This window comes from Lotus japonicus, chromosome 2 (genome assembly GCF_012489685.1).
Source record: "Lotus japonicus ecotype B-129 chromosome 2, LjGifu_v1.2".
In the NCBI taxonomy this organism is placed as follows: Eukaryota; Viridiplantae; Streptophyta; class Magnoliopsida; order Fabales; family Fabaceae; genus Lotus; species Lotus japonicus.
Genome location: NC_080042.1, coordinates 83,074,873 through 83,098,756, shown reverse-complemented (window position 1 = coordinate 83,098,756; position 23,884 = coordinate 83,074,873). Strand labels below are relative to the sequence as shown.

General features: G+C 34.9%; 3 protein-coding genes across 10 annotated transcripts; 1 reads left to right on the top strand and 2 right to left on the bottom strand.

Moving 5' to 3' along the window:
- Positions 1–1,177: 1,177 nt before the first annotated feature.
- On the top strand, positions 1,178–10,747 carry LOC130740355 (uncharacterized). Of its 2 annotated transcripts, XM_057592937.1 has the most exons (7): positions 1,178–1,376; positions 3,563–3,625; positions 9,055–9,229; positions 9,335–9,419; positions 9,554–9,608; positions 9,975–10,113; positions 10,293–10,747. In XM_057592937.1, exons 3-7 carry the CDS (start codon positions 9,056–9,058, stop codon positions 10,386–10,388), a joined length of 549 nt encoding a protein of 182 aa, XP_057448920.1. In that variant the 5' UTR covers positions 1,178–1,376; positions 3,563–3,625; position 9,055; the 3' UTR covers positions 10,389–10,747. The 2 variants fall into 2 exon arrangements, with proteins under 2 accessions (XP_057448920.1, XP_057448921.1); XM_057592938.1 differs by lacking the exons at positions 1,178–1,376; positions 3,563–3,625 and adding an exon at positions 8,599–8,742.
- Positions 5,454–6,869, bottom strand: LOC130737136 (uncharacterized). The gene is made up of 5 exons (XM_057588904.1): positions 6,859–6,869; positions 6,669–6,739; positions 6,480–6,534; positions 5,974–6,112; positions 5,454–5,794 (listed from the first exon to the last, which is right to left on the bottom strand). Exons 1-5 carry the CDS (start codon positions 6,867–6,869, stop codon positions 5,699–5,701), a joined length of 372 nt encoding a protein of 123 aa, XP_057444887.1. The 3' UTR covers positions 5,454–5,698.
- LOC130740353 (DNA mismatch repair protein MLH3) lies at positions 10,726–19,730 on the bottom strand. 7 transcript variants are annotated; one of them, XM_057592931.1, is made up of 25 exons: positions 19,387–19,722; positions 19,248–19,299; positions 19,116–19,163; positions 18,275–18,429; positions 18,138–18,195; positions 17,083–17,140; positions 16,865–16,957; positions 16,623–16,788; positions 16,488–16,503; positions 16,156–16,376; positions 15,801–15,867; positions 15,622–15,711; positions 14,019–15,383; positions 13,849–13,921; positions 13,650–13,759; positions 13,332–13,405; positions 13,034–13,231; positions 12,423–12,467; positions 12,296–12,349; positions 12,096–12,202; positions 11,767–11,815; positions 11,544–11,603; positions 11,392–11,464; positions 11,219–11,304; positions 10,726–11,132 (listed from the first exon to the last, which is right to left on the bottom strand). In XM_057592931.1, the coding sequence occupies exons 1-25, from the start codon at positions 19,513–19,515 to the stop codon at positions 10,965–10,967; spliced, it is 3,615 nt and encodes a 1,204-aa protein (XP_057448914.1). In that variant the 5' UTR covers positions 19,516–19,722; the 3' UTR covers positions 10,726–10,964. The 7 variants fall into 7 exon arrangements, 5 of the variants coding, with proteins under 5 accessions (XP_057448914.1, XP_057448913.1, XP_057448916.1 ...); XM_057592930.1 differs by having other exon boundaries at positions 15,798–15,867; positions 19,387–19,721; XR_009020108.1 differs by having other exon boundaries at positions 11,078–11,132; positions 11,548–11,603; positions 15,798–15,867; positions 19,387–19,730.
- Between the last annotated feature and the right edge of the window lie 4,154 nt (positions 19,731–23,884).

Here is a 23,884-nt window from a genome sequence, read left to right as displayed (position 1 = left end):
TTTTTTTTTTAATCTTTTGGAATGTGTTATAGGTGTTATAGTTGTTATTCTTATGATAATATAAAATATAAAAAGTGGATCACTCATTCTCTATGACTCAACCACGTATGCATGCGAGCATTAGCTATTGTACGCTTAAAATTACAAACAAACCAATGTAAACGTTCTGCTACAAATCCTCATTTTAGTAAACTGATTATGCAATTCTATTTGCTTTGTAAATTTGAAATAACTGAGCTATTACATCAAAGCAATTAATTACTGCAGCTAGTTACCTCAGTTATTTCATACACTATTATATGAAAGCAATTAATAACGGTAGCAGCTAGCTCATTTATAAAAACTTTACAATTTCTAGCTTTTATCTCTTCCTCTACATTTTTTTTTCTTGTATTGGGTTGAAGTACCATTTGTACTTATCTTCAATATAATTCTTATTGCTTATAAAAAAAAGAGAAATATTATTTTCTTTAGGCTTAGGTTGTGTTTGGATGGGGTGATTTTTGGGGGGAATGTAATTCTAGAGGGTATTTTAAATCCTTTAAATTGAAATACCTAGTTTGGATGTCTATTTGTGGAATTGTGAAAATACTGGTAATTAAAAGAGGTAATTTAATGAAGGGATTATAGGGTAATCAAAATACCCTCAAAATTGGAAGTAATTGGAAAATCCCTCATTGCTCGTGTCTCTCACTCTCTCGTTCTCGCTCCCAATCTCACTCTCTGCAATCTCGCTCTTTCGATCTCGTTCTCGCTCCCGATCTCACCCTCTCGCGATCTCGTTCTCTCGTTCTCGCTCTCCTGATCTCACTCTCTCTGCAAATCCCGATCTCACTCTCTCTGCAATCTCGCTCTCTCGTTCTTGCTCTCCCGATTCATGGAGTGGCTCTTTCTTCCCTCTTGATTCAGGTAAAATCTCTTGATTCTTTCACAAATTTTGCAGTATTGTTGTTGTGGTTGTTGTTGTTTTTTCGATTTGATTTTGTTTTTGGAGTTGAAAATATCTGTTTTGTTCTTGTCTTGAGTTTTGTTCGTTGACAGGGGCGGACCCACAGCCAGCCCAGGGGGTTCAACTCGGGGTTCAGTTGAACCCCCTGAAAAAAAAAATTCCTACTTACCCCCCTGTAGTATTTATTTTTTGAACCCCCTGAGAATTCTAATTTGCACCCTAGACCCCAACTCCTCTCTCACGCACTCATCACGTCAGATCTCTCTCACGCTCTTCACTCTCATTCTCTGATTTCTCTCAGTCTCTCACGATACACCACAACTCCACAAGCACTCTCACCCATCAACGTGCACCACCACCGGCCACCACCACGCCGGCCGCCGCACCACCACTGTCCAGCCGTGCCTCTGGCTCTGCGGTTCTACAGGTATGGCTGATTTTCCTAACCCTAAATGACAAAATTGATTTCCTTTCTCTTCTCCTTTCTCAAGCTTGATTTCCCTAAATTGATTTCTTGTCTTTCTCTTCTCCTTTCTCAAACTTGATTTCCCTAAATTGATTTCCTCAAATGTCATAATTTCATTCAAATGATGCAAGAAATAGGAATTTCAAGTTTTCAAATTATGATTGGCTTGTTAGTTGTTAATCCAAGCTCTGGTTCAACCTGATTATCATATGAGCTATGAAGGTGATCAGTGGTCTTATAGAATGGGTTGATTGGGTTTTATCAAGGTTTTTCGAGGTTAATCCAAGCTCTGGTTCAACCTGATTATCACTTTGTCTATGCTGTTCTTAAGGCCATTCATGTTCTGTGTTCTTGTCACTTTCTAGCTTAGCAAATGGCCTTCATAATATAAACTTCTCAGTTCTAGTTTACACGTGAGTTGGTGTTATACTGTCAGAGTAGTTATGTAGTTCAGAAATCTGAATCAGATATCTACTGGTATTTTTGGTCCTTTTCATTTTTTTTGAACCACCTTGTAGGCGTACAAAAAAAAATGAAGTCCACCAGAAAGAAAAAATAGCCTTGTTACCCTTGTATGTTATTCTTTGAAGGTACTGAACTTAATTGACCACTATATGTTAGAAGTAAATGATTGTGCAAGTCTGATCTAGTAGATGATGTGTCTAGTTGGGGAATGTTGGGCATGTCTAATGTTATGCTGCAGAAGGCTTGCTGTTACAGGTCTCTTTGATTGTCTTCATTAATGTTGTTTGCTGTCTCTTGAGAAGGAAGGGTGTTTGTTTGCCTTGAGCTAATTTGGCTGTGGAGTCGTGGAACCTGAGGAAAGAGTACCGTGAGGACTTGTTATGCTGTTGTTTCGTTTTTTTCTTCTCTTTTGTTCAAGTGCTCTAGTTTTTTTTTTTTCCTTGTTTTGATTAGTGCTGTAGTTTTATTCATTGCTGTAGCTTTATTATTATGTTGCTTTGAACCTTTTATCTTACTTGGGAGAGTTTGTTTTCCCGAGGCTTATTCCTTATCAATGAATTTCTCTTTTCTAAAAGAAAATATTGTGTTGGGTTGTGAATTTTAACTTCATTGATAGCATAATGCATGGAGAATCTACTAGACACAATAATAGGCTAAGTGGAGGAGAAATCTTTATCATTGTTAATATGACACTATGCAATCTATATCAATTCTTACTTTTGAAGAGCTAAAGAAGGTAAATCCCCCTAGTGTCGGTTAATCCTTGTTGTGTTGTGCAAATATGCAATAGTTTGAAATACTTCATGATAACAAAGAATCAAAAACTTCATATCAGTGTTATAGAATATGATAGCAGCCACATATAGTGCTATGTCTAAGAAATGGAATACTACCAAACTGGGTTATGCAAAAGCAAACTACAACACAATCCTCTTAAAAGCACAAATAAATTCCACATTATCTTTCTGTGTTTTTGTTATGGTCTATTGTAGTGGGATTGATTAATTTAATTTCACTTTCTGTGTTTATGTTCTTGTATAATTTCTGATGTATAAACATATTACAGTTGTTTTTATGTATATTTTTATCGATTTGCTCATTTGAAAAATTTGAACCCCCTGACCCGGGGTCCTGGATCCGCCACTGTTCGTTGATGCTAGTACTGGGTTTGTGATTTTTTTTTTCTCCATTTTGTGCCTGGTTCAGAAGCAGATGAACTAGGTGAGGAAGGCAATAGTTTCTATTTTTTTACCAAAACAATAATTAGAGTTACATAAGAATTGCTCAAACTGAATCTGAAAATTGACTAGCTAGGCCTCAATTCATGTGTAAATCAAAGGTACTTTAATCCTCTGTTGCTCTTGGCCTTGACCCACCTTGATTTCCAACCACCCTTTTGGAATTTCTTTGGTCCTTCCATGGTGATGGTATGCTTTTGTAGGTGTATTTCTAGATTAGGATGGTTTTGGGGAGAAACAAAGGGACAAAAACCCATTATGCAGAGAAGGAGTTTGATGAATAAAGAGTATTTTTATAGCAAGTAGCAATAGCATGATGTGTGTTATATATAATAAGGTGCATTGCATTCCTCAAGCATTATTCAAGTTGTCATGACAGTGATTTGATTTGTGTTTATTGTCACTGTTTTTTGCTAATCCTTGATGATCGGAAAAATATTTCAGGCTACTGCTATAAGTGGATACACTAGCAACTCTGCTTCTGCCAAGAAGTGCAGAAAGAAGAAGGTAAAGTTATTCATTTCATCTTATAGTCAAGCCTGTGATTTTAATATTTGTAGTGAGTTTTATTTCAAAACAACCATGGACATATTAGGATAGAAAGAACTTTTCACTACACTTCAGACGTTCATTGCTGCTGCTATATTGTCTTGCTCTCTAGAACTACCTAATATTGAGCCCTTTGTAGGAGCGGAAACATCTACCGTCAAACAACCGAATTAATTTTCTTTTTTATTTCTAAATTTACTTCAGCCTAAAGCCCTTCATAAATCACCCAACTGTAACATACCCAATTCATTGGACACACAACTTGCTTGCAAATGTTATCCTAAGTCAAACTTAAACCTTTGAAAATTATAAAAAAATCCATGTGAAGAATCTCTAAGCTACTTCCTTAAAATAAACCATAAAAATCTAGTTTTTATATTCTACTGCATGGGCTCTGATGCAAGCACAGCGCGGTTGGGGAATGGCTTGGAAAAGGGGTCCATCAACTCTGCTACTATGTTCAAGTTTAGTTTTATAATCTGCACAGAGATAAGAATTGCAGCTTATAGTCTGAATTGATTTTAGAACATTTCATCATAAAACCAAACACATATATATGTTTATTTCATTTGGTCAATGGATGAGGGGGAAAGCTTTTTCATGAGTAGCTTCCATATTGTCTATGAGAAAAGAGAAATTTATTGAAACATGTTAGAAATCACTCATCCATAATGGAAAACTAAGACAAGAGGAAAAAACTCAATGCTTACTTAGTCTTTATTTTTTTTTTATTTTAATGAATCTAACTGAAAGCTCCACGCTACTATTTAGAGAATGTTTTAACTTGACTCTTCTCATTTTCTTAGTGAGCTTGTACACATCCCTTGTCCTTTTTAATCACATCTTATCCATTTTTATGTTTAAACTAGCTGATTTTGAATCTGATTGAGTTAGCTTCTCTTACTTCCTATTTTCTTTATAGTGTCATGCAATATTGATGTTTTATTATATTTTTTTTAGTTAACAAATGGATCTTAGAGTAGTTGACACTTCAGTTCTTTTACGAAAACGTAAAAGAAATGAAGAAGAAGAGGCAAAATTGCAGGAGCAAATAGCATTCATTGTTGCTAGTGTCATTGCTATGCTTTTAGGTGTAGTAGCTTGGTATCCTGAGATGCATTTTGTTAAGGAACCGTCCCGAAATTGGGAATTGGAGAGAAGCAATTTCCTTAATCGTCTGTTTAGAGGAACCGAAAGTGATTGCATTGAACAGTTAAGAGTCAGTAAAAGGGCATTTTTTAAACTTTGGAATTTTACAAGATAAAGGACAGTTGGTAAGGACAAGAAATGTCCCAACGATTGAAGCAGTGGCAATGTTTTTTTGCATATCCTTGCTCACAACCTAAAGTATAGAGTAGTGCACTTTACCTATTATAGATCCAAAGAAACAATAAGTAGGCAATTCAACAATGTCCTACGAGCTGTAATGAAAGTGAGTGGGGAATATTTGAAGTTTCAAGACCATAATAATCTAGAGGGATCTGAGGCATACAAATGGAGATGGTTTCAGGTAAACTTATCATAAGCTTGAGTAATTATATGAGATTTCTAGTAATTACAACTTATTTATGATTTTTAAACTTTTTTAGAATTCGATTGGAGCACTTGATGGGACACATATTCCAATAACAGTGGCAGCAGAATATAAACCTAGATACCGTAATAGAAAGGGTGACATCTCTACGAATGTGTTAGGGGTTTGTGGTCCAAATTTAAAGTTTATTTACGTGTTACCTGGTTGGGAAGGCTCGGCAGGAGATTCATGTGTAAATCATTCAGTGAGAAAAACCCGCTCTTAGCAGGGAAATCCAGAATGATACGTACACTATCAACGTGGCCCCTATCATGTTTGAATTTGGGCTAAATTTTGGTAACAAAATACCAGCAAAAAATAATGATTACAAAATACCCTGTGAGAGACTGAAATGCACTTGATACAGATTTCATATATCACGCCATTGAAGAAAACACCCCAAACTTCAGATCATATCAAAGGCGTCGAGAATCGGCATAACCATAGATGTTCATCATTCACGGTGCAGGTGCACAAGTTTCTTCTTTACAATCAGTTGCCACACGAAGGGCCTTCCAGACATGGACTAGCATTTTCACCGGTGGTCGTAAGTTCTAGCAAACAAAATCAGAGGTATTTCATTAGTAGGTGAAAAACCTCAAACAGATTACTAGGTGACCATTAAATCTACGTTTTTAGAGTTCAAAAAACAAGTGTTTCCATTGTTCCTATGTATACCATGTACAAAAAGCTTTTAGAAACTGAAAACTAGTGAGACGAAATATAGCTTTACCTTGAAAACCAACACGACTTCCGATTCCCCACGAACAATCAAGGACAGAGTCCAGTAACAAGTCACTGGAGTCACACATTCTACAAGAACAAGTTTCAGAATCTTGTCAATGGGAACAAAGCACCAGGTGACCTTTCCACTGTAACAAAGCATTCAAAGACAATAGCGCACACTATAGTTAGTATCAACATGCAGAATTAAACGTGACACAACAAAGGCCAAGCAAGATAGCTAGTTAAATGAGCTGAAAACATATTCGATATGAACATTTTAACCTCTTTATGTGCAGTTCAACTATCCATCCATGTCAAACACAATACAAGCTAAGTAAGAACATCAATTTTTTTTTCTCAAGCAGGAACAGCCTAAAGGGCACTAAACTATTCCAAGCTCTCCACTCTCCCAATTTTTTCTTTTTAAAGAAAATAATCATGGGGTACACAAACCAAAATATACATTCCTATATTAAGCCAATGACTGAATAACCAAGTAACAAAAAGCCTTACCTCACATACTGAGTCTCAAGCTGTACCCCAAAAGCTGGTATAATTATAACAGACTCTGCAAGCAAATTCGAACATTGTGAAAATGACTATAGAAGTCTCAAAAGCAATAGATATACATCTATTTCTCCTAGTTACAGTAAATATAACAAACTTCCATAGTACCACAAGCCCTTTTATTCAGGTCCTCACCTTTCTTAACAGGCTTGGGAAGTAACAACTTGACGAGAAATATGTCAAAAAGCAAGCTGAAATACACAAGACTAATTGATTGTTCATGTTAATACATAGCAATAATCAAGTAAATTAAAAGAAGGTAAAAGTCACAAGATTTTCAAACTACTCAATTCATCAAAAAAGCAAAAAATGTTGGAAAACATACCTTAAGAACATATAGATAGCAGGCACATGCTAATACAAGAAGTGCTAGGGCATACACAAAAAAATATTTTGCACTACTCCTCAGAACTATATGATGTATATTCAGAAGGATATTTCTGATCATGCTCATAAGTATATCTAGCATTACTTATTGAGAAATTGACCATCCTGAAACAAATCAATAAATAAGTAAATACACAAACAAATAAAATAAACTCATACAGCAAATTGTTCCTTATACTTTCACTCCATGGGAAGAATTTTAAAAAATGTCAATGATTATAATTACAAAATTTACTCAAATTTGGGAATCCCAAATGGCAATCTTCACAAGATAGATAATAGTGTAATGTCCTTGGAATGGAAACTAAGATCAGAATGCTTCAAAAACATGATAAAATTAACCCCAAAATCATGAAATAATAATATAACAACGATGAAGAAGGGGAATTGAATGAAATTCATCCAATCCAGTGTTACCCAATTATGCAGAGAAGAGTGTGTGCTGAGTAGAAGAAACACGGGAAGCTGCCGTCGGAGTTTGCTAAACTTAGGGGTTTGTTCCGGTCTACACGAAGAAGAAGCTGCCGTCGTTCCGCCGTCGTGTGCTGGTCGTTCCGCGCCGTTCCTTCACCGTGGTTCCTTCACTATCGTAGGCATGCTAGGTGTGATTCCGTTAAGTATTGATCGAAAATTTAATGGCAGGGACTAAAAATAAAATGTCTAATTTTGGGAGGATGTTAAACTAAAAAATAAATTTTCAGTGACGAAAAATAAAAATAATGTATTTTGCAGGGGGTAAAAAATTCATTTAATGAGTGAATTTGTGCAAGCAACTAGAAAAGGGGTGAAAAATGTCCAAGAAGTGGTTCATGATGTGATGGATGAGCTAAAGAACATTCCGGACCTTAATGCCACTCAATGGATAAAAGCAGTGGATTGGCTTTCAGAAAATCCAAATAAGTTGGAGATTTTGAAAGCTCTTCCCATGGAGAGAAAGAAAGATTACATCTTAGCTTTTATGCACTGATTCGTGATTTGCTATAGTTTATGGACTCATTTGTAGTGTTTCCAACTTTTCATTATGCCACTGTTGAGACTTTGTTTTATTTATTTTTCATTTGGATTGATGTTAGCACTTGTTATAAACACAGTTTGAAATTTAAATAATAGAAAATGTGATATCTCGATGAATGTTTGTTTGGATTGATGTTCGCACTTGTTAAAAACATAGTGTTTCCAACTTTTCATCATGCCACTGTTGTGATCCAACTAATTTCAGATTTTTTAGTCAATTCAGGGGGTTTGGGCATATTATAAAATTATGGGCTGATTTTAAGTTAAGTTTTTTTATTATAATTATTCAAATAATATTAATTAGATTAAAAAAATAAGATAAAGGAAATTTAATTACATTACCCAAACAAGGAATTTTCAATTGAGGGAATTGCATCACCTTATCCAAGGGAATTTGAAAATCAAGGGAATTCAATTGATGCCCTAGCATTTAAAATCCCTTGGATTTTTACAATCCTCCATCCAAACACACTCTAAATGAATTTTTTACCCCCTGCAAAATACATTATTTTTATTTTTCGTCACTGAAAATTTATTTTTTAGTTTAACATCCTCCCAAAATTAGACATTTTATTTTTAGTCCCTGCCATTAAATTTTCGATCAATACTTAATGGAATCACACCTAGCATGCCTACGATGGTGAAGGAACCACGGTGAAGGAACGGCGCGGAACGACCAGCACACGACGGCGGAACGACGACAGCTTCTTCTTCGTGTAAACCGGAACAAACCCCTAAGTTTAGCAGACTCCGACGGCAGCTTCCCGTGTTTCTTCTACTCAGCACACACTCTTCTCTGCATAATTGGGTAACACTGGATTGGATGAATTTCATTCAATTCCCCTTCTTCATCGTTGTTATATTATTATTTCATGATTTTGGGGTTAATTTTATCATGTTTTTGAAGCATTCTGATCTTAGTTTCCATTCCAAGGACATTACATTATTATCTATCTTGTGAAGATTGCCATTTGGGATTCCCAAATTTGAGTAAATTTTGTAATTATAATCATTGACATTTTTTAAAATTCTTCCCATGGAGTGAAAGTATAAGGAACAATTTGCTGTATGAGTTTATTTTATTTGTTTGTGTATTTACTTATTTATTGATTTGTTTCAGGATGGTCAATTTCTCAATAAGTAATGCTAGATATACTTATGAGCATGATCAGAAATATCCTTCTGAATATGCTGATATACATCATATAGTTCTGAGGAGTAGTGCAAAATATTTTTTTGTGTATGCCCTAGCACTTCTTGTATTAGCATGTGCCTGCTATCTATATGTTCTTAAGGTATGTTTTCCAACATTTTTTGCTTTTTTGATGAATTGAGTAGTTTGAAAATCTTGTGACTTTTACCTTCTTTTAATTTACTTGATTATTGCTATGTATTAACAGGAACAATCAATTAGTCTTGTGTATTTCAGCTTGCTTTTTGACATATTTCTCGTCAAGTTGTTACTTCCCAAGCCTGTTAAGAAAGGTGAGGACCTGAATAAAAGGGCTTGTGGTACTATGGAAGTTTGTTATATTTACTGTAACTAGGAGAAATAGATGTATATCTATTGCTTTTGAGACTTCTATAGTCATTTTCACGATGTTCGAATTTGCTTGCAGAGTCTGTTATAATTATACCAGCTTTTGGGGTACAGCTTGAGACTCAGTATGTGAGGTAAGGCTTTTTGTTACTTGGTTATTCAGTCATTGGCTTAATATAGGAATGTATATTTTGGTTTGTGTACCCCATGATTATTTTCATTAAAAAGAAAAAATTGGGAGAGTGGAGAGCTTGGAATAGTTTAGTGCCCTTTAGGCTGTTCCTGCTTGAGAAAAAAAATTGATGTTCTTACTTAGCTTGTATTGTGCTTGACATGGATGGATAGTTGAACTGCACATAAAGAGGTTAAAATGTTCATATCGAATATGTTTTCAGCTCATTTAACTAGCTATCTTGCTTGGCCTTTGTTGTGTCACGTTTAATTCTACCTGTTGATACTAACTATAGTGTGCGCTATTGTCTTTGAATGCTTTGTTACAGTGGAAAGGTCACCCGGTGCTTTGTTCCCATTGACAAGATTCTGAAACCTGTTCTTGTAGAATGTGTGACTCCAGTGACTTGTTACTGGACTCTGTCCTTGATTGTTCGTGGGGAATCGGAAGTCGTGTTGGTTTTCAAGGTATAGCTATATTTCGTCTCACTAGTTTTCAGTTTCTAAAAGCTTTTTGTACATGGTATACATAGGAACAATGGAAACACTTGTTTTTTGAACTCTAAAAACGTAGATTTAATGGTCACCTAGTAATCTGTTTGAGGTTTTTCACCTACTAATGAAATACCTCTGATTTTGTTTGCTAGAACTTCCGACCACCGGTGAAAATGCTAGTCCATGTCTGGAAGGCCCTTCGTGTGGCCACTGATTGTAAAGAAGAAACTTGTGCACCTGCACCGTGAATGATGAACATCTATGGTTATGCCGATTCTCGACGCCTTTGATATGATCTGAAGTTTGGGGTGTTTTCTTCAATGGCGTGATATATGAAATCTGTATCAAGTGCATTTCAGTCTCTCACAGGGTATTTTGTAATCATTATTTTTTGCTGGTATTTTGTTACCAAAATTTAGCCCAAATTCAAACATGATAGGGGCCACGTTGATAGTGTACGTATCATTCTGGATTTCCCTGCTAAGAGCGGGTTTTTCTCACTAAATGATTTTTTTTTGTTACATTGAATTTTGTTTTTACAAATGTAAAGATAATTGTAAAGATAATTGGATGTTATTCATAAAGTTTTGTAAACGAAATTATTTCATTCGATCCTTGTCATTATTGTAAAACTGTCATATTGCGTTACAATTAGTAACTATGTACAAGCAACTGTGGCACGGCTCTCATTTTTTACTTCCACTATGTTGGGCTGTACACTCAATTACAAAGAATGATTCACAGTGAAGCATGAATTCTGTCATACTAATTTCCTAACTATGTAATACTAACAGCTTCAATTTTTTCCAAAGGCTCAACTTCCTCTAATCACAAGATAAACGTCGCGCGGCACGTTCTAAACTTATTTCGCATCTTTGTAATCCATGCCACTTGTCACTTGAGTAATCATTCATCCGTCCAAGCTTGGGTATCTGATTATGTAGTGCCTCCAAGTTGACCAGAGGAACAGTTGTTGGTCGCCCATGAGCACACTGCATTAGCAAATTCCTCAATTTGTCATGAATGCTGATTTTCTATTCATAATCATATGCTGAAACATGGAAAACATATATCTTACTTGGAAACAAAGTGACGTAAGCCTCAACTCTTCAACTATAAGGGAACATTCTGACGGTAGCAATGAATCCCCAAACATAATTGCACCTTCAGAAACAAGCATTAATACAATTAAGCGAAGGATATCGATAATGCATAAGTTGGTGTAACCAGTGAATGAGATCAGGCACATACCACGGCATGCTTTTGAATTTAGGACTCGTATAACGGAGGGTGGCATTGTTGATGATCCATCAGTGTCAGCAAGCTGAAGGTCAACATGAAAAAGCAATTATAAATAAAGATAACTTAAAAAGCAAGAGAGGGCTCTGATCAGGATTTATAACCTGCTGAAGATATTCTAAAAGATCAACATCATTTAAATTGGCACCTAAAATACACGGTACCTACAAGTAGTTGCAAAATATTAACATCAATCATATGAAAAAAAAAAGTGAGGCATAGAGCACTGATTTAAAATGAAGCTGACAATGAGAAACGCAGAATTGAAAAGACAAACATTTCAGCAATCAAGATAAGAAAAATTGAAGGGAGAAAAAGATGAGTGACCGCAATAAGCGTGAAGGCCATTTGGTGTCTGTTGAGAATATCCAAATTCCTGCAAAGGCAATCAAAATTATTAATTAAGGAAACCAGAATAACAAATTCAATGAGTTCGATGTAATAAATATTCTATCATTTAAATTGAGCCCAAAACATACTTTACTTGGCAAGTAAAAATCTTATATGATCCCAGATGCATGGTGTGAATGCATTAGAAATAGATATAAGGAATCTTGCTTCACAATCTTCGGAATCAAGATACTATGCTCTACTGTAATATTGATTATCGCCTGACACCATTGGTGGTATTTGCTGCAAGACAGCAAGAGTTATACCTTCTAAAGGATTCAGAATGTTGACCATGGATGTTGCAGATCCAGCCCCAATCTTTAATCTGTTCACTGTAATTATGAAGTAGTTGATAACCAATCTCTGGCAGCACCTGTATCATGCATCATACAAACAATGTAAGAATTTTAAAACTCAAAAAACATCTTAGTTGAAATTCACACCAGATCCTCAGATGCATGCATACCAGTTCCTGTTCAGCATCTAGATAGGTTATTGATTTTGCTTCTCCAGATAATACCTAAATATTTAAAAAGTTTTAATTGAAGACATACTGGATAAATTTTTCTGACATGAATTCTGAACAAGCTAACCTTTTGACGCAATTCTTCCAGTCTGATTCTTTCATCTGCAGCATGCTGTAAAAAAAGAACCACTTTCAACGACAGCAAACTTCACTGAAGAGAGGTTCTCACTGTTGTGGAGAATGTGCATGTAGTGTTGTGTTTTGAGCCAAGTTAACTTGTAATCTACTGACATGCCACGTGGCATTAAGGCTAACCAGGAGGGGCCTTAGCTTGCAAATATCCATTATGCTTTGTAGCATATACAAAAAAAATTGTGGCATCGTAGTCAATTGTATTTCATAACGGTATATGATCCTCCAATCCTAAGGCTTAAGAATGAAGACATTGTCTATCATGGTGGATTGCAGACTCTACCCAACCTTAGGTTGGGTCTTTCTCGTGGCTCACCGAACCACCACTGTTCTTTGCACCCGGAGGGCAAAATGAAAACAAAACAAACATGCAGGATGCTGTGGCAAATAAATATACATGTAGGAACATTGATTTTTCAAGGAGCATTTAGCAAGAACCCAAGCTTGTGTAAAGGTGCAGTTGCACATATCTAGGACAATATAACTTGAGCACTCCCAAGTTAAGTATATACAAATGCATAACAGCAACAATGTGCAATAGACAACCTGATCAATAATAGCTAGGGTTCTGCCAGCCACAATTGGAATAAATTTCTTATCCACCTGATGGAGAACTTTGGCATCATCTAGGCATTTCTTACTGATTGTTTCAGGAATCAATGAATCTCCAGCAAGATGCAAGAATCCAGAAGAGATGTCAAGTATGTTGTGTTGACTTTGAGTATCGACCAGTTTATCATCCTTCTGCGCAAAGATCATAGTCATAGTCAGATAACACTCATCCTCCATACTAACGAATATCTCATATGTAACATAATAGGCCTCATAAGATCGGCAACATAACTGGAATTTGAGGTGAGCAGTCCCTCCATTTGGTCCTGTAATCTACAGAATCTTGCACTTCCCCAGAGATCAATTCTGAAATACAAGTAATAAAGGTTTAAACTCTTGGCCTTGTTTTTAGGATAATTACTACACAACAAAGAGATAAGCTATCTCCAGGGATAAGCCATCGACTAAGTGACAATTCTCTTTTCAACTCACTAAGAATCCAAGGCTGGCTAATACTGCACATGGTTCTGAGCCAAAACTAAGTATTTCAAAAAAGCTATTGTCAGATCAGACAAATGCAACTATATTTTTGCTAACACAATGAACTCACCCCTTAATGGATCACTGTTTTGAATGCTGAAACTCTCAAACCCATCAGTCTCTGCAATGTCATTGACCTTTGAATCTCCCAGAACCTCTGAACTCTGTTTCACATTAGTTCTATAATCAGGGCAAAACCACAAGGGTCAGTGACAAATTATTCCCAAAAAGCCAGCAGTTTATGTAAGGTCAATAAGATATTTTCGTACTTGAATTCTTGCAATAGAAGATCATCAGTGCTTGTGTGAAGAGCACCAGGAGACTGTTGAGGATCACTAGCTTCTGCAGATTTCAAAAGCATCAGTCCAATATGTTTTACAGGAAATAGAACATTAGAAAAAAGAGAGCACAGGGTGTAAGAAAGAGGAAAATAAAAAACCGTGATGATTGAAAATAGGGCTGGATGCTCGGCCAGGAGATCTTTTGGCAATTGTTTCTGGAGCCTGATGTAAGCAGATGAACCTCCTTTTACTTCTATGAAATGGAGGAGCTGAAGAGCTTCTTTTAGATCTTTCATGATTCTTTCCCAAAGATGTATGTCTAAAATGCTCCCTTTTGCCTTTGTCAGTGCTAGACCTATTGCAGTTTCTAACACTTGATTCATGCAACAGCCAATCCTGCTCCTCATCTAAAATATCTGGCCTTTTTGTAAAATATGTATCACCAAAGTCAGTCCAGTCAACCAATCTGTCAAATATGTCATCACGATCAACAGCACCATCGAAATTAAATCCGTTATTAGCAAAACTTGATAGACAGTGATGTTGGCTTGCATTCCTTGACATATAGCTGAAGTCGCATTCATTTACTTTGTCATAAAAAAGTTTTGTACAACGGATCCTTTTATAGTCTCTAGATACTCCAATATCATCAATATCAGTTGTATGATGAACACCCAATGCAGTGTCTTGAGATGAAGGATCAAGACAGACAGGAAACCATTCAGAATTTAACAACTGATCATCAGACCCAGAGCTTCTTATTTGTGTTCCTGAATTGCATGAAACTGGAGGAAGACAATTTTCTTCAGACCACGCTCTAAAGGGAAAATCAGTATCCTTAGATGTCTTTAATTTTTTTGCAACTTCTAGACAGGGATCAGCGAACATATCCTTACCACTGCGATAATCCTCCTCCAGATTTTTCTTGATAAAAAAGCTATCAGTTTGGAGTTCATGTTCGTCGTTTACAAGCAGAGCCTTCTCATGCAGGGTACTGCCTTTTCGCGTAGTACAGCTCTTCAGAAAAGGCTTTTGAAAATCCCCACCAATCTCTACACCAGAACCAAACCTACGGAAATCATTAACTAAATTACCTTCAAATGATCCACTAACCATTCTGACTTCTACTTCATTAAATTTGATTCCACGTGAAGAACTCGGTTTGTCAAAAGGTACATTGTCATAGAAACTTTCGGCAGCAGGAAAGGTGCCATCCAAAAAGTAATCTCCTTGCAATAAATGATTGTTATCACTCATCAAACTGTCGCGCTTTCTCAACATAGTGGACATGCATTTGGTATAAGGATCATCCAGTAAATTGTCGGAATAATCAGTCTGACAAAGAAAGTCTCCTTTACTTTGTTGCTCTTTGAACACTGAAGTCCCTCGTTGTAAGTAATCAAGAGAGGTTCTAACATCTTCACTGCTGGATTCATGATAGTCATCTTCAGTTAACTTGTTTGAAGCCGAAAAGAAGAGATCTAGGCAATCCTTAGGATTTTGTTTTCCAAATTTTGATGTATCTGCATCAAAGATTTCAATAACAATCTTTAAATGTTAAAAGAGAAACCAAACCAATATGATCCCCTTTAGCCTACAAACCATTTATGCAGTTACTTTCCTAGTTACATGTTCCTGAAATAGATACTTTATTTCAACTTAAATACATAAGTTAAAGAAAGGCAAAAGTAAATGGTAAAAGTTGATCAAATTTAATTATTGCAAAGGAAATTGTATGATCACCAAAATTGGAAACTTTACCTGCTTCTGCTGAAACAATTTTGACAGCTGCATCTACTTTCCCCAGTTGATCTTCTTGTACCATGTAAGTTCCTTGATTGGAGAAATCTCCTGCAAGCATCTCAGAGATCAATAGAAGTTTAAAAACCAGTAATTCATTATACTACATATCAATAGGCTGCAGTGAAAGGGTGTACCACCAGCTATGCTGTCCTCCCAGAATTGTCTGATGACCTTCTCAATGAAGTTCAATATTGGAACCCAATCCTTAAAATGTGGGATAAAATAGATAATCAAATTTATGTAGTGCGTATGGCTGTGATAAAATAATTTATGGTGAATTTCTAACATGGTGGAAAACTTAAAATCCCAACAACTTTTCCTTGTTGGAGTTAATTTACACCATCTAGAGTACATGAAGTGTTATATAAGCCTGAACCTAGACTAGAGGCTACAAATATCATTTAAGGACCTTAAGCAAACAAGTATGCAGCAGCAACTCAGAATTCCAGATAAGATAAAATGAGTCGTGAAAGGAGAAGTGAACTAAATTACCTTGAATTTAACATAAGTTTTGGATGGCTCAAAGGTCAAATCATACAAAGACCGGGGGCATCTTAAATTCAAGATATATGCTGGACAAGGTTGAGACCTACTTCTCTTTTTGTTTTGGAATTCATTATCAGTGTTCAATGACTTCAGATTCTCAAACTTAATAGCCAGTTGACTCAGAAGTTTATGAATTGGGCCCTTGCAAACGAACTGTGAGTTGATATCTAATCATGTTATGGTCAACAATAAAAATGTTACATTTCGTTCTTTTCAAGCCTCAGTACATCCACTCTGCCATTGTTACACTATCTAAAGTTGTACAGTCACAAGGATACAGACATACTGTAAGGCCTGCAAAGCAAAACAATAAACACACCAAAAGTTAGGGATGGGGACAGAGAAAAATCTACACAAAACTTAGTGCAAGACGAGATAAGTGATTCACATTTTACATTAGAAATATGAATTACCTTCATTTGCAAAGTATTGCAAGGACTGGATACGTATCCAGAAAGCTTTATGGTATCATTCTCAACATCTAACTGATGAAGAGAGCTTGTTACCTCCAACCCAAAGCCACTGGTTACAAGTGATAGCGGAGAAGAAGCAGAATGTGTGCAAAAGAGCTCAGCTTCTCTACATTTAGGGTATAAGGAATGTTACTAAACTGAGAAAAAGAATATGCAACTTGCTGTTTTTGCCAGGAAGTTACCTTTCAATATCAACAACATTGAAGGAAATACTTGAGTGCACAAGGGCAAGCCGCATTGCACTTTTCTTGATTGATTGCAGTACCTTATTGGGGCTTCCAATTCAGAGATGGAATTCATCAGTCAATCAAAATTTTAGAAACAAAACCATAAATTCCATACAAGATAACTAAGTTTCAGAAAATATGTCACTTGTACGGTTGGACAAGAGAAAAGAAACCTGGATTGCATGTATTTCCTCCGAACCGGTTGGTTGTAAAATAATTCACGAACAACAACTGACATATAGAAGGCCTTAATTAGCCATTAATTCATCATGTTATATGAATGAGATAAAAAAAAATAGCCATCCTCAAGAAAGAATTTCTAGCCAAATAAATGCAATGAGTTATAGATTGCCCGTTGTGAAAGATAAATTATGAGAGCATAAGATTGATTATCAAGAGGAGGGGGGGGGAGACAAATTATAAATTGTGTAAATTAGCTACCAATGGCAATCAGTTGATAGGAATAGGAATAGAAGAACAAAAACTGATTTATAGTAGTAGATCAAAACTCAGGTGGCAATTCTCCTGTGTGCAAGAATAGAGGGATTTGACTCCTCTAAAGTAAGAGAGTCACTTCAGAGATAAAAGTTAGGAGTTATAACCATTGATTGAAAAATTAATGATTAAGATTTGAATTCGTGATCATATGCTTGTACATGTATAACAAACTATATAGTTCTTTGGTTTAACTCATCTGTTTTCCTTCTAAAGTGACTCCCTCACTTTAGGAGTGCCAAATCCATAAAAGAGGGAGAGGAGGAATGTTGACGAATCCCATAAAATCCTAGCTATATAAAAACCAGATAATTCTTGTAAGTATGGACAGAGGAAGAATAACATAATCCATCCACAAAAGAATGATGTAAAACTCAATATTCTTCTATTGACTAAACAAGAAAAACAGCAAATTTACGGAAATACCTACTAGAGGATTTAACTAAAGAAAAAGCTATATCAACATCTCAAGGAAACAGAAAGCAAAATGAGATAATAATAACCATAGAATGACCATTTTGAGATGCTAATTAGCTCAAATTGAAAACCAAAAGACTAAAGGGAAGATTAGTATATGAGAACAAGATTTCCAAAACTTTATATCCCATACTATCATTTAAGAACCCTGTAAAATTAGAGAAAAATGAATGTCATCTGTGCATTAGTAGGAGTCATCCCCAGTCATACAGATAAATAAAAGCCACACAACAGTCAGATTCACCAAAATAATTACCTGTCGTGCCCACTTCCTTTCTATCATCATCAAGGCCAAGATATAAACACTTGCACCCCTGCAGACAATATAGAAAAGTAACAAACCTTGAATATGAGTAGTGTGTAGCAGAATGAAACACAGGAACTTATCCCCACCTTCAATACTTTTCGATATCCATTTGGCCTTCCATAGGTTCTTGTTACAATTTCCAACAAAGAGACTTCAGAAATGGAAGCCAAAGCTTCCCCACGAAATCCAAAGTTTCCACTAATGGCATTCAGGTCAGCCAAATTAAGAAATTTTGACGTTGCTGCTCGTACAATATGCAGACATCACATTATCAAAGGTAGATTCATGGAATATAAACAACATCTCATTTTACTTAACACGTTTCACGAATATAGCCTAATAAAATCTACTCATTTTATTCATTTAGATGTTGAGTTCGACACAAAGCAACAGATTCCATTTGAGCGGTCTGATCACTTCAGTTTCCTCTATTAATTGATATGTTTAGTGTCAAGGCACAACAAGCACTGTTAATACAGCTTTCCTAACATTACCTCAAATTACAGTTACTGAGTTACATATATGACACAATTTGAAAAGGCAATTAAAAATTGAATAGACTATAATCAGTGATAGCCCATAAGCCAGTAAGAAGGAAAATCTTAAAAAGCAACATAGATTTTTTTTAGCGGTCCTCTAATCACCTATACATTTCCCGAGCCAGTTTTAAAAAAATCACCTATACCGCAATTGCGGCCGCAACAGATATTGGAGTCCTACACGCGATCGCAATTGCGGCCTCATCAACCAGCATTGCATTTATCAGCAATTCCGTTAAGAAACTACGACCGTAATTTAAAACCTCGACTGACACTGCTGCATTCAGAAAATGACCCAAAAAGAAAAAAAGAGTGTGCAGGCACATCACATGCATCAACTAGCAACAACAAGTCAACAAGGTAGAAAATCAAAAGAAGAAATACACACCATATCTTTCTCCCACCAATTCCAATCCATCCCGAGTAATTCCACCTCCTACAAACACATTCATTCAAGTTCAAACCACAAAAATGGAATTGCCACACAGTTTCAACTTTTGAGTATGAAAAGATAAATTACCATCATCTACAACTTTCAAATAGCAGCTCCCAACATTAACAAACACTGATACCTGAAACAAAGACAATAGATAATCAATTCAAAGCTAAATCACTTTCCAGTTTCCACTTCTTTCTCTCTAAGTGACTACGGTGGTTACCTTCGTAGCACGAGCATCGAGACTATTGAAAACCAGTTCCTCCACGACTCGCGTCAAGTCGAACAAGAAAATGCCGGAACGCACTGAGCTTCTTACAGCCTCCGGCAAAGGCCTTATGATCGCCGCCATCAAGCTCCGCCGCGACGAACACTAACCACCGCCAATGCTCCGATCGAGGGTTTCTGCTCTTACGTCGTCGTTTAATCGGTGAAAGTGAAAACCTCACAGAGTGAATTTCGTTGTGTTGTTTTCTGTTTTGGTTCGAATTCTGCACCGAAATGGCGGTTTAGTGCCAACTGATAATCTCACCCGGGGAAGATTTTGCCTGTGACACTCCTATCCTGGATTGTTTGGCACGTCACGGTCAGTTGTTTTTTTGTTTTGTTTTGTTTTTTATTGTTAAATCTTCTTTGTTTTACAAAAATTAAAATATCTTCATTAGGGTTTGAATATCAGGATTTTCTAGTTGTTTTAGAAATTGGCTTGCGTCATGGTTTATCTTCATTGTGTGTGCATAATTACTAGCTGATAATACATGATTGTGACTATATATTTTGAGTTGGCCTAGCTAGACAATTACTCTTTGGCATATTCCTCAAAAGTGAAATAAGGTTGTTGTTGTCACCTGAACTAATTCAAAATCCATTGTTTAGAATGATAGCCTATGCTAGATTTAATGAAAATTAATTGATATCTTTTTATGCTTTGACAGTTTTACTTTGTAGGGGACCGCCGACAGCTGGGCGTGAGGTTTCCCCGTAAAACGACAAAGAATTTCATGTGCGATTCGTTGACATTCTTACCTTGATCATACTTGTTTTTACTTCGTCCATCAAACCTTTACTGGCTCTTTAAGGAAAGTCTAAAAGAGAAGTAAATATTCCTAAGTGGCACCGACAATACGCGTCGGCTACACGCAGGACACATAACATATAAATCATATATAATATGACATGAGTGTAACTATAAGATAGACTCGCAGTACGAATCAAATAAGTATTGACTTAGTGCACAACTAGGGATGAACCACCCTTACGTGTTTGAAAATTTTCATTTCCTTGATGATTTCGCATTTGTGTTAGGGCCCTCTTGTGCTGTGACTTTTATTTTTCTTATGTGAAAAAAAAAACACATATTTTGTATAAGGCTCTAACAGACTTTTTTTGGGCAAATTAATTCAACTGAAATGAATTTTGATATGGTAAGTTATTTGGCATATTCCACTAAAGGTTTGTGGTGAGTAGAATGTTTTTTGACAAATTATTATTTTCATATTTGTCGAAAAAATCACTATAAATATGAGATTCATAAAATATAATTATTTTACACTTCAAAAGAAATTATATCTTATTACTTTCAAAACTGAATACTACTATTACCCAAACATAAATGATTTCACCACGATATATTTTCAAATTATTTATTTAAAATTAAATGTATTTGAAATCATTTTTCTTAACTTAAAAAACTTTTAATCTCACTCCCGTTAGTGCACTAACCAAAGGGGAATTTTGTGTCTTTGGCAAGAATCAGTTCTTTCTAGGGATGATTATGTTGAGTTGACACTAGCTAGACAAATTACATTTTCAAATATTCCTCAAGAGCGAAATAAGGTTATTGCTGTCACCCAAACTAAATTCAAAGATCCATTGTTTAGACTGCTAGCTTATGCTAGATTTAATGAAAATTCATTGATATCTTTTTATACTTTGACGGTTTTACTTTGCAGGGGACCGCCAACAGCTGGGCGTGAGGTTTCCCCGTAAAACGACAAAAAATTTCATGTGCGATTCGTTGACATTCTTACCTTGATCATACTTGTCTTTACTTCATCCATCAAACCTTTACTAACTCCTTAAAGAAAGTCTAAAAGAGAAGTAAATATTCCTAAGTGGCACGACAATACGCGTCAGATACACACAGGACATAGAGTATGTGAACGCATATATAATATGAGTGTAACTATAGAAGATAGACTCGCGGTAAGCATCAAAGAAATATTGACTTGGTGCACAACTAGGGATGAACCACCCTTATGTGTTTGAATATTTTCATTTCCTTGACGATTTCGCCTTTGTGTCAAGACTCTCTTGTGTGGTATTGTGACTTTTAATTTTTTTTACGTGAAGAAAAAAAACACATATTAAGATCATGATTGTAGATGGACTTTTTTGGGCAAATACATTCAACTAAAATGAATTGTGATATGGTAAGTATAAAGGTTTGTGGTGAGTAGAATGTTTTTTGACAAATTAATTTTTTCCTATTTTTCATTAAAAAATCACTATAAATATGAGATTTGTAAAATATAGGCTAAAATATAATTATTTTACACTTCAAGATAAATTATTCACCCGATATATTTTCAAATTATTTATTTAAAATTAAATCTGTTTGAAATCATTTTACTGAACTTAAAAACACTTTTAATCTCACTCCCATTAGAGCACTAACCAAAGGGGAATTTTGTGTCTTTGGCAAGAATCAATTCTAAAAGAAATAAAACGAAATATAGGTAACCAAGTTTGTGTCTTGTACTCTTGTACGTTCTTTAAAAAAAATAAAAATAAAAACTCTTGCACATGATTTTTTATTTTTTTAAATCAATGTCTTGTATATAATTAACTTTGTCTTTTTAGTTTTTACACTTTCCATAAATTAAACCCAATTTAAACCATATCCATCCAACAAAACAAAAAGTGAACACATAACAATTTAATTTTCCAACAATAACTTCTTAAACATTTTAAATTCAACCAAACCAAACGCCGAAGCGTGTGGTTGTTGTAATAAGTTTTTTTTGGTACATCAGTACATGGTTGTTGTAATAAGTTGAAGAGCTATTTTTCATTTCATATTTTCAACTAACGATCTAGATAAAGGGAAGAAAAGATAAAGGCAACAATTAATATTAGATTGATGACAGGATAAAATTATCACAGCAAATCCATTGACAGGCAGCATAAAAAATCAAAATAATATTGCTGTTGACAGAAGTAAGTAATAATTTATCATTTTGTGCCATAAAAAAAGGAAAAAAATATGCTCCTTTTAAACGAACAACGTCCTCGTGAACATGCTCTCAAAAAAGAAAAACGTCCTCGTGAATCATGGTTAAAGTGAGTTATAAAATATACTACTCCCTCCGTTCCCTATTATAAGTCACATTTTTTGAAAAATTTTGTTACAAAATATAAGTCACTTTCTAATATCTAGGAAGCATTAAATATTTTTTTCCAAATTCACCATCATATTTAATATGAAAGATATGATAAACTTTAGAAGTATTAACTTGGAGAGAGAAAATCATAGGAAAGTAAATAAGGGTAATCTAGGAAAGTAAATCATTTTTTTTACAAATTTATTACCAGTAACTACTTTTCTTAATCTAAGAGAATTAGTTATTTGTGACTTATATATAGGAACGGAGGGAGTATAAATTAAGAGAAAATAATTTTATCATGTTCCATAAATTTCATCAGTCAACTTACCAGATAAAACTGAGAAAATTTTATGAAAACAAATCTTATAATAAATTTATTCCAGCTCATGTAAAAGCTTAAATCTATTTATTGGAGTATATATGTAAAAGCTTAAATCTATTTATTGGAGTATATAATATTCCTTACATTTTATTCATAAGTCATTTTTACCTAATTTCTAAGATTAAAAAATAATTATCATAATTAACTAGTGTAGTGGTTTAACACTTCATCTCTTATAAGCAATTTTTTATTGGTTAGAAGTTCCACTCTCAACTATTGTGAATGTAAAAAAAAAAATTAATTAAATAGTCTCTTACCATCTAGTGCGTAGATGGTGAAGTGAGAGATCGCATAATTAAGATTTTTTTCACTGAATTTTTTCTAATAAAGTTTTAACGAGACACATCCTTAAATTTGACATCAAGATGGGGGTTTTGGGTTTGTTTGTTTTTTTAGTTTGGCTTGGGTTGGGTTTTCCCTAATTCATGAAGGGGATGATCTCATCATTCTCATGTAATGCTATTTCTCATTCCCCCGGTAAGTATGCTATTTCTCATTAATAGTAATATTTATGCTTTCAATTTTTTTTTGTTAACTTTCGTAAAATACTCATATTTAAAATAACAAATTCGTTTTATCTCTCTATTTCAATTAACGGTTAATTTTCAATGATTTTTTTTTTCTCTAAGTTGAGATTTTTTTGTGTGCCTATGACCCGGATGTCCTCATCCGTTTCTATAAACTAACACTTTATTTTCTATGTACACAATTTCGAACCGAATAGTATTACTATGTACTATGAATGACAAAACTCTCAATACCAAATATTTAACACAATTATATTCATAGAGACTCAAACCCAAAATTTGTACTTAAGCGAAAATAACATTGTATGCGACTATGCGTTGATCTACATCATTGGTGTTAAAATAACACTTTGTAAGCATCCCACTATCTCTTTCAAATATGAAAAAAAAATTGAAAAAAAAAATAAATTAAATTAAATACTTTCT

Excerpts from the sequence above, each read along its gene's own strand:
- LOC130740355 (XM_057592937.1), top strand. The coding sequence starts at position 9,056 with ATGGTCAATTTCTCAATAAGTAATGCTAGATATACTTATGAGCATGAT. Across the intron at positions 9,230-9,334 it reads GCTATCTATATGTTCTTAAG|GAACAATCAATTAGTCTTGT; the intron begins GTATGTTTTCCA and ends ATGTATTAACAG. Across the intron at positions 10,114-10,292 it reads AAGTCGTGTTGGTTTTCAAG|AACTTCCGACCACCGGTGAA; the intron begins GTATAGCTATAT and ends TTTGTTTGCTAG.
- LOC130737136 (XM_057588904.1), bottom strand. Across the intron at positions 6,535-6,668 it reads TCCCAAGCCTGTTAAGAAAG|AGTCTGTTATAATTATACCA; the intron begins GTGAGGACCTGA and ends ATTTGCTTGCAG. Across the intron at positions 5,795-5,973 it reads AAGTCGTGTTGGTTTTCAAG|AACTTACGACCACCGGTGAA; the intron begins GTAAAGCTATAT and ends TTTGTTTGCTAG.
- LOC130740353 (XM_057592930.1), bottom strand. The coding sequence starts at position 19,515 with ATGGCGGCGATCATAAGGCCTTTGCCGGAGGCTGTAAGAAGCTCAGTG. Across the intron at positions 17,141-18,137 it reads AAAGGAAGTGGGCACGACAG|TTGTTGTTCGTGAATTATTT; the intron begins GTAATTATTTTG and ends TCTATATGTCAG. Across the intron at positions 16,789-16,864 it reads AATGTTGTTGATATTGAAAG|AGAAGCTGAGCTCTTTTGCA; the intron begins GTAACTTCCTGG and ends CCCTAAATGTAG.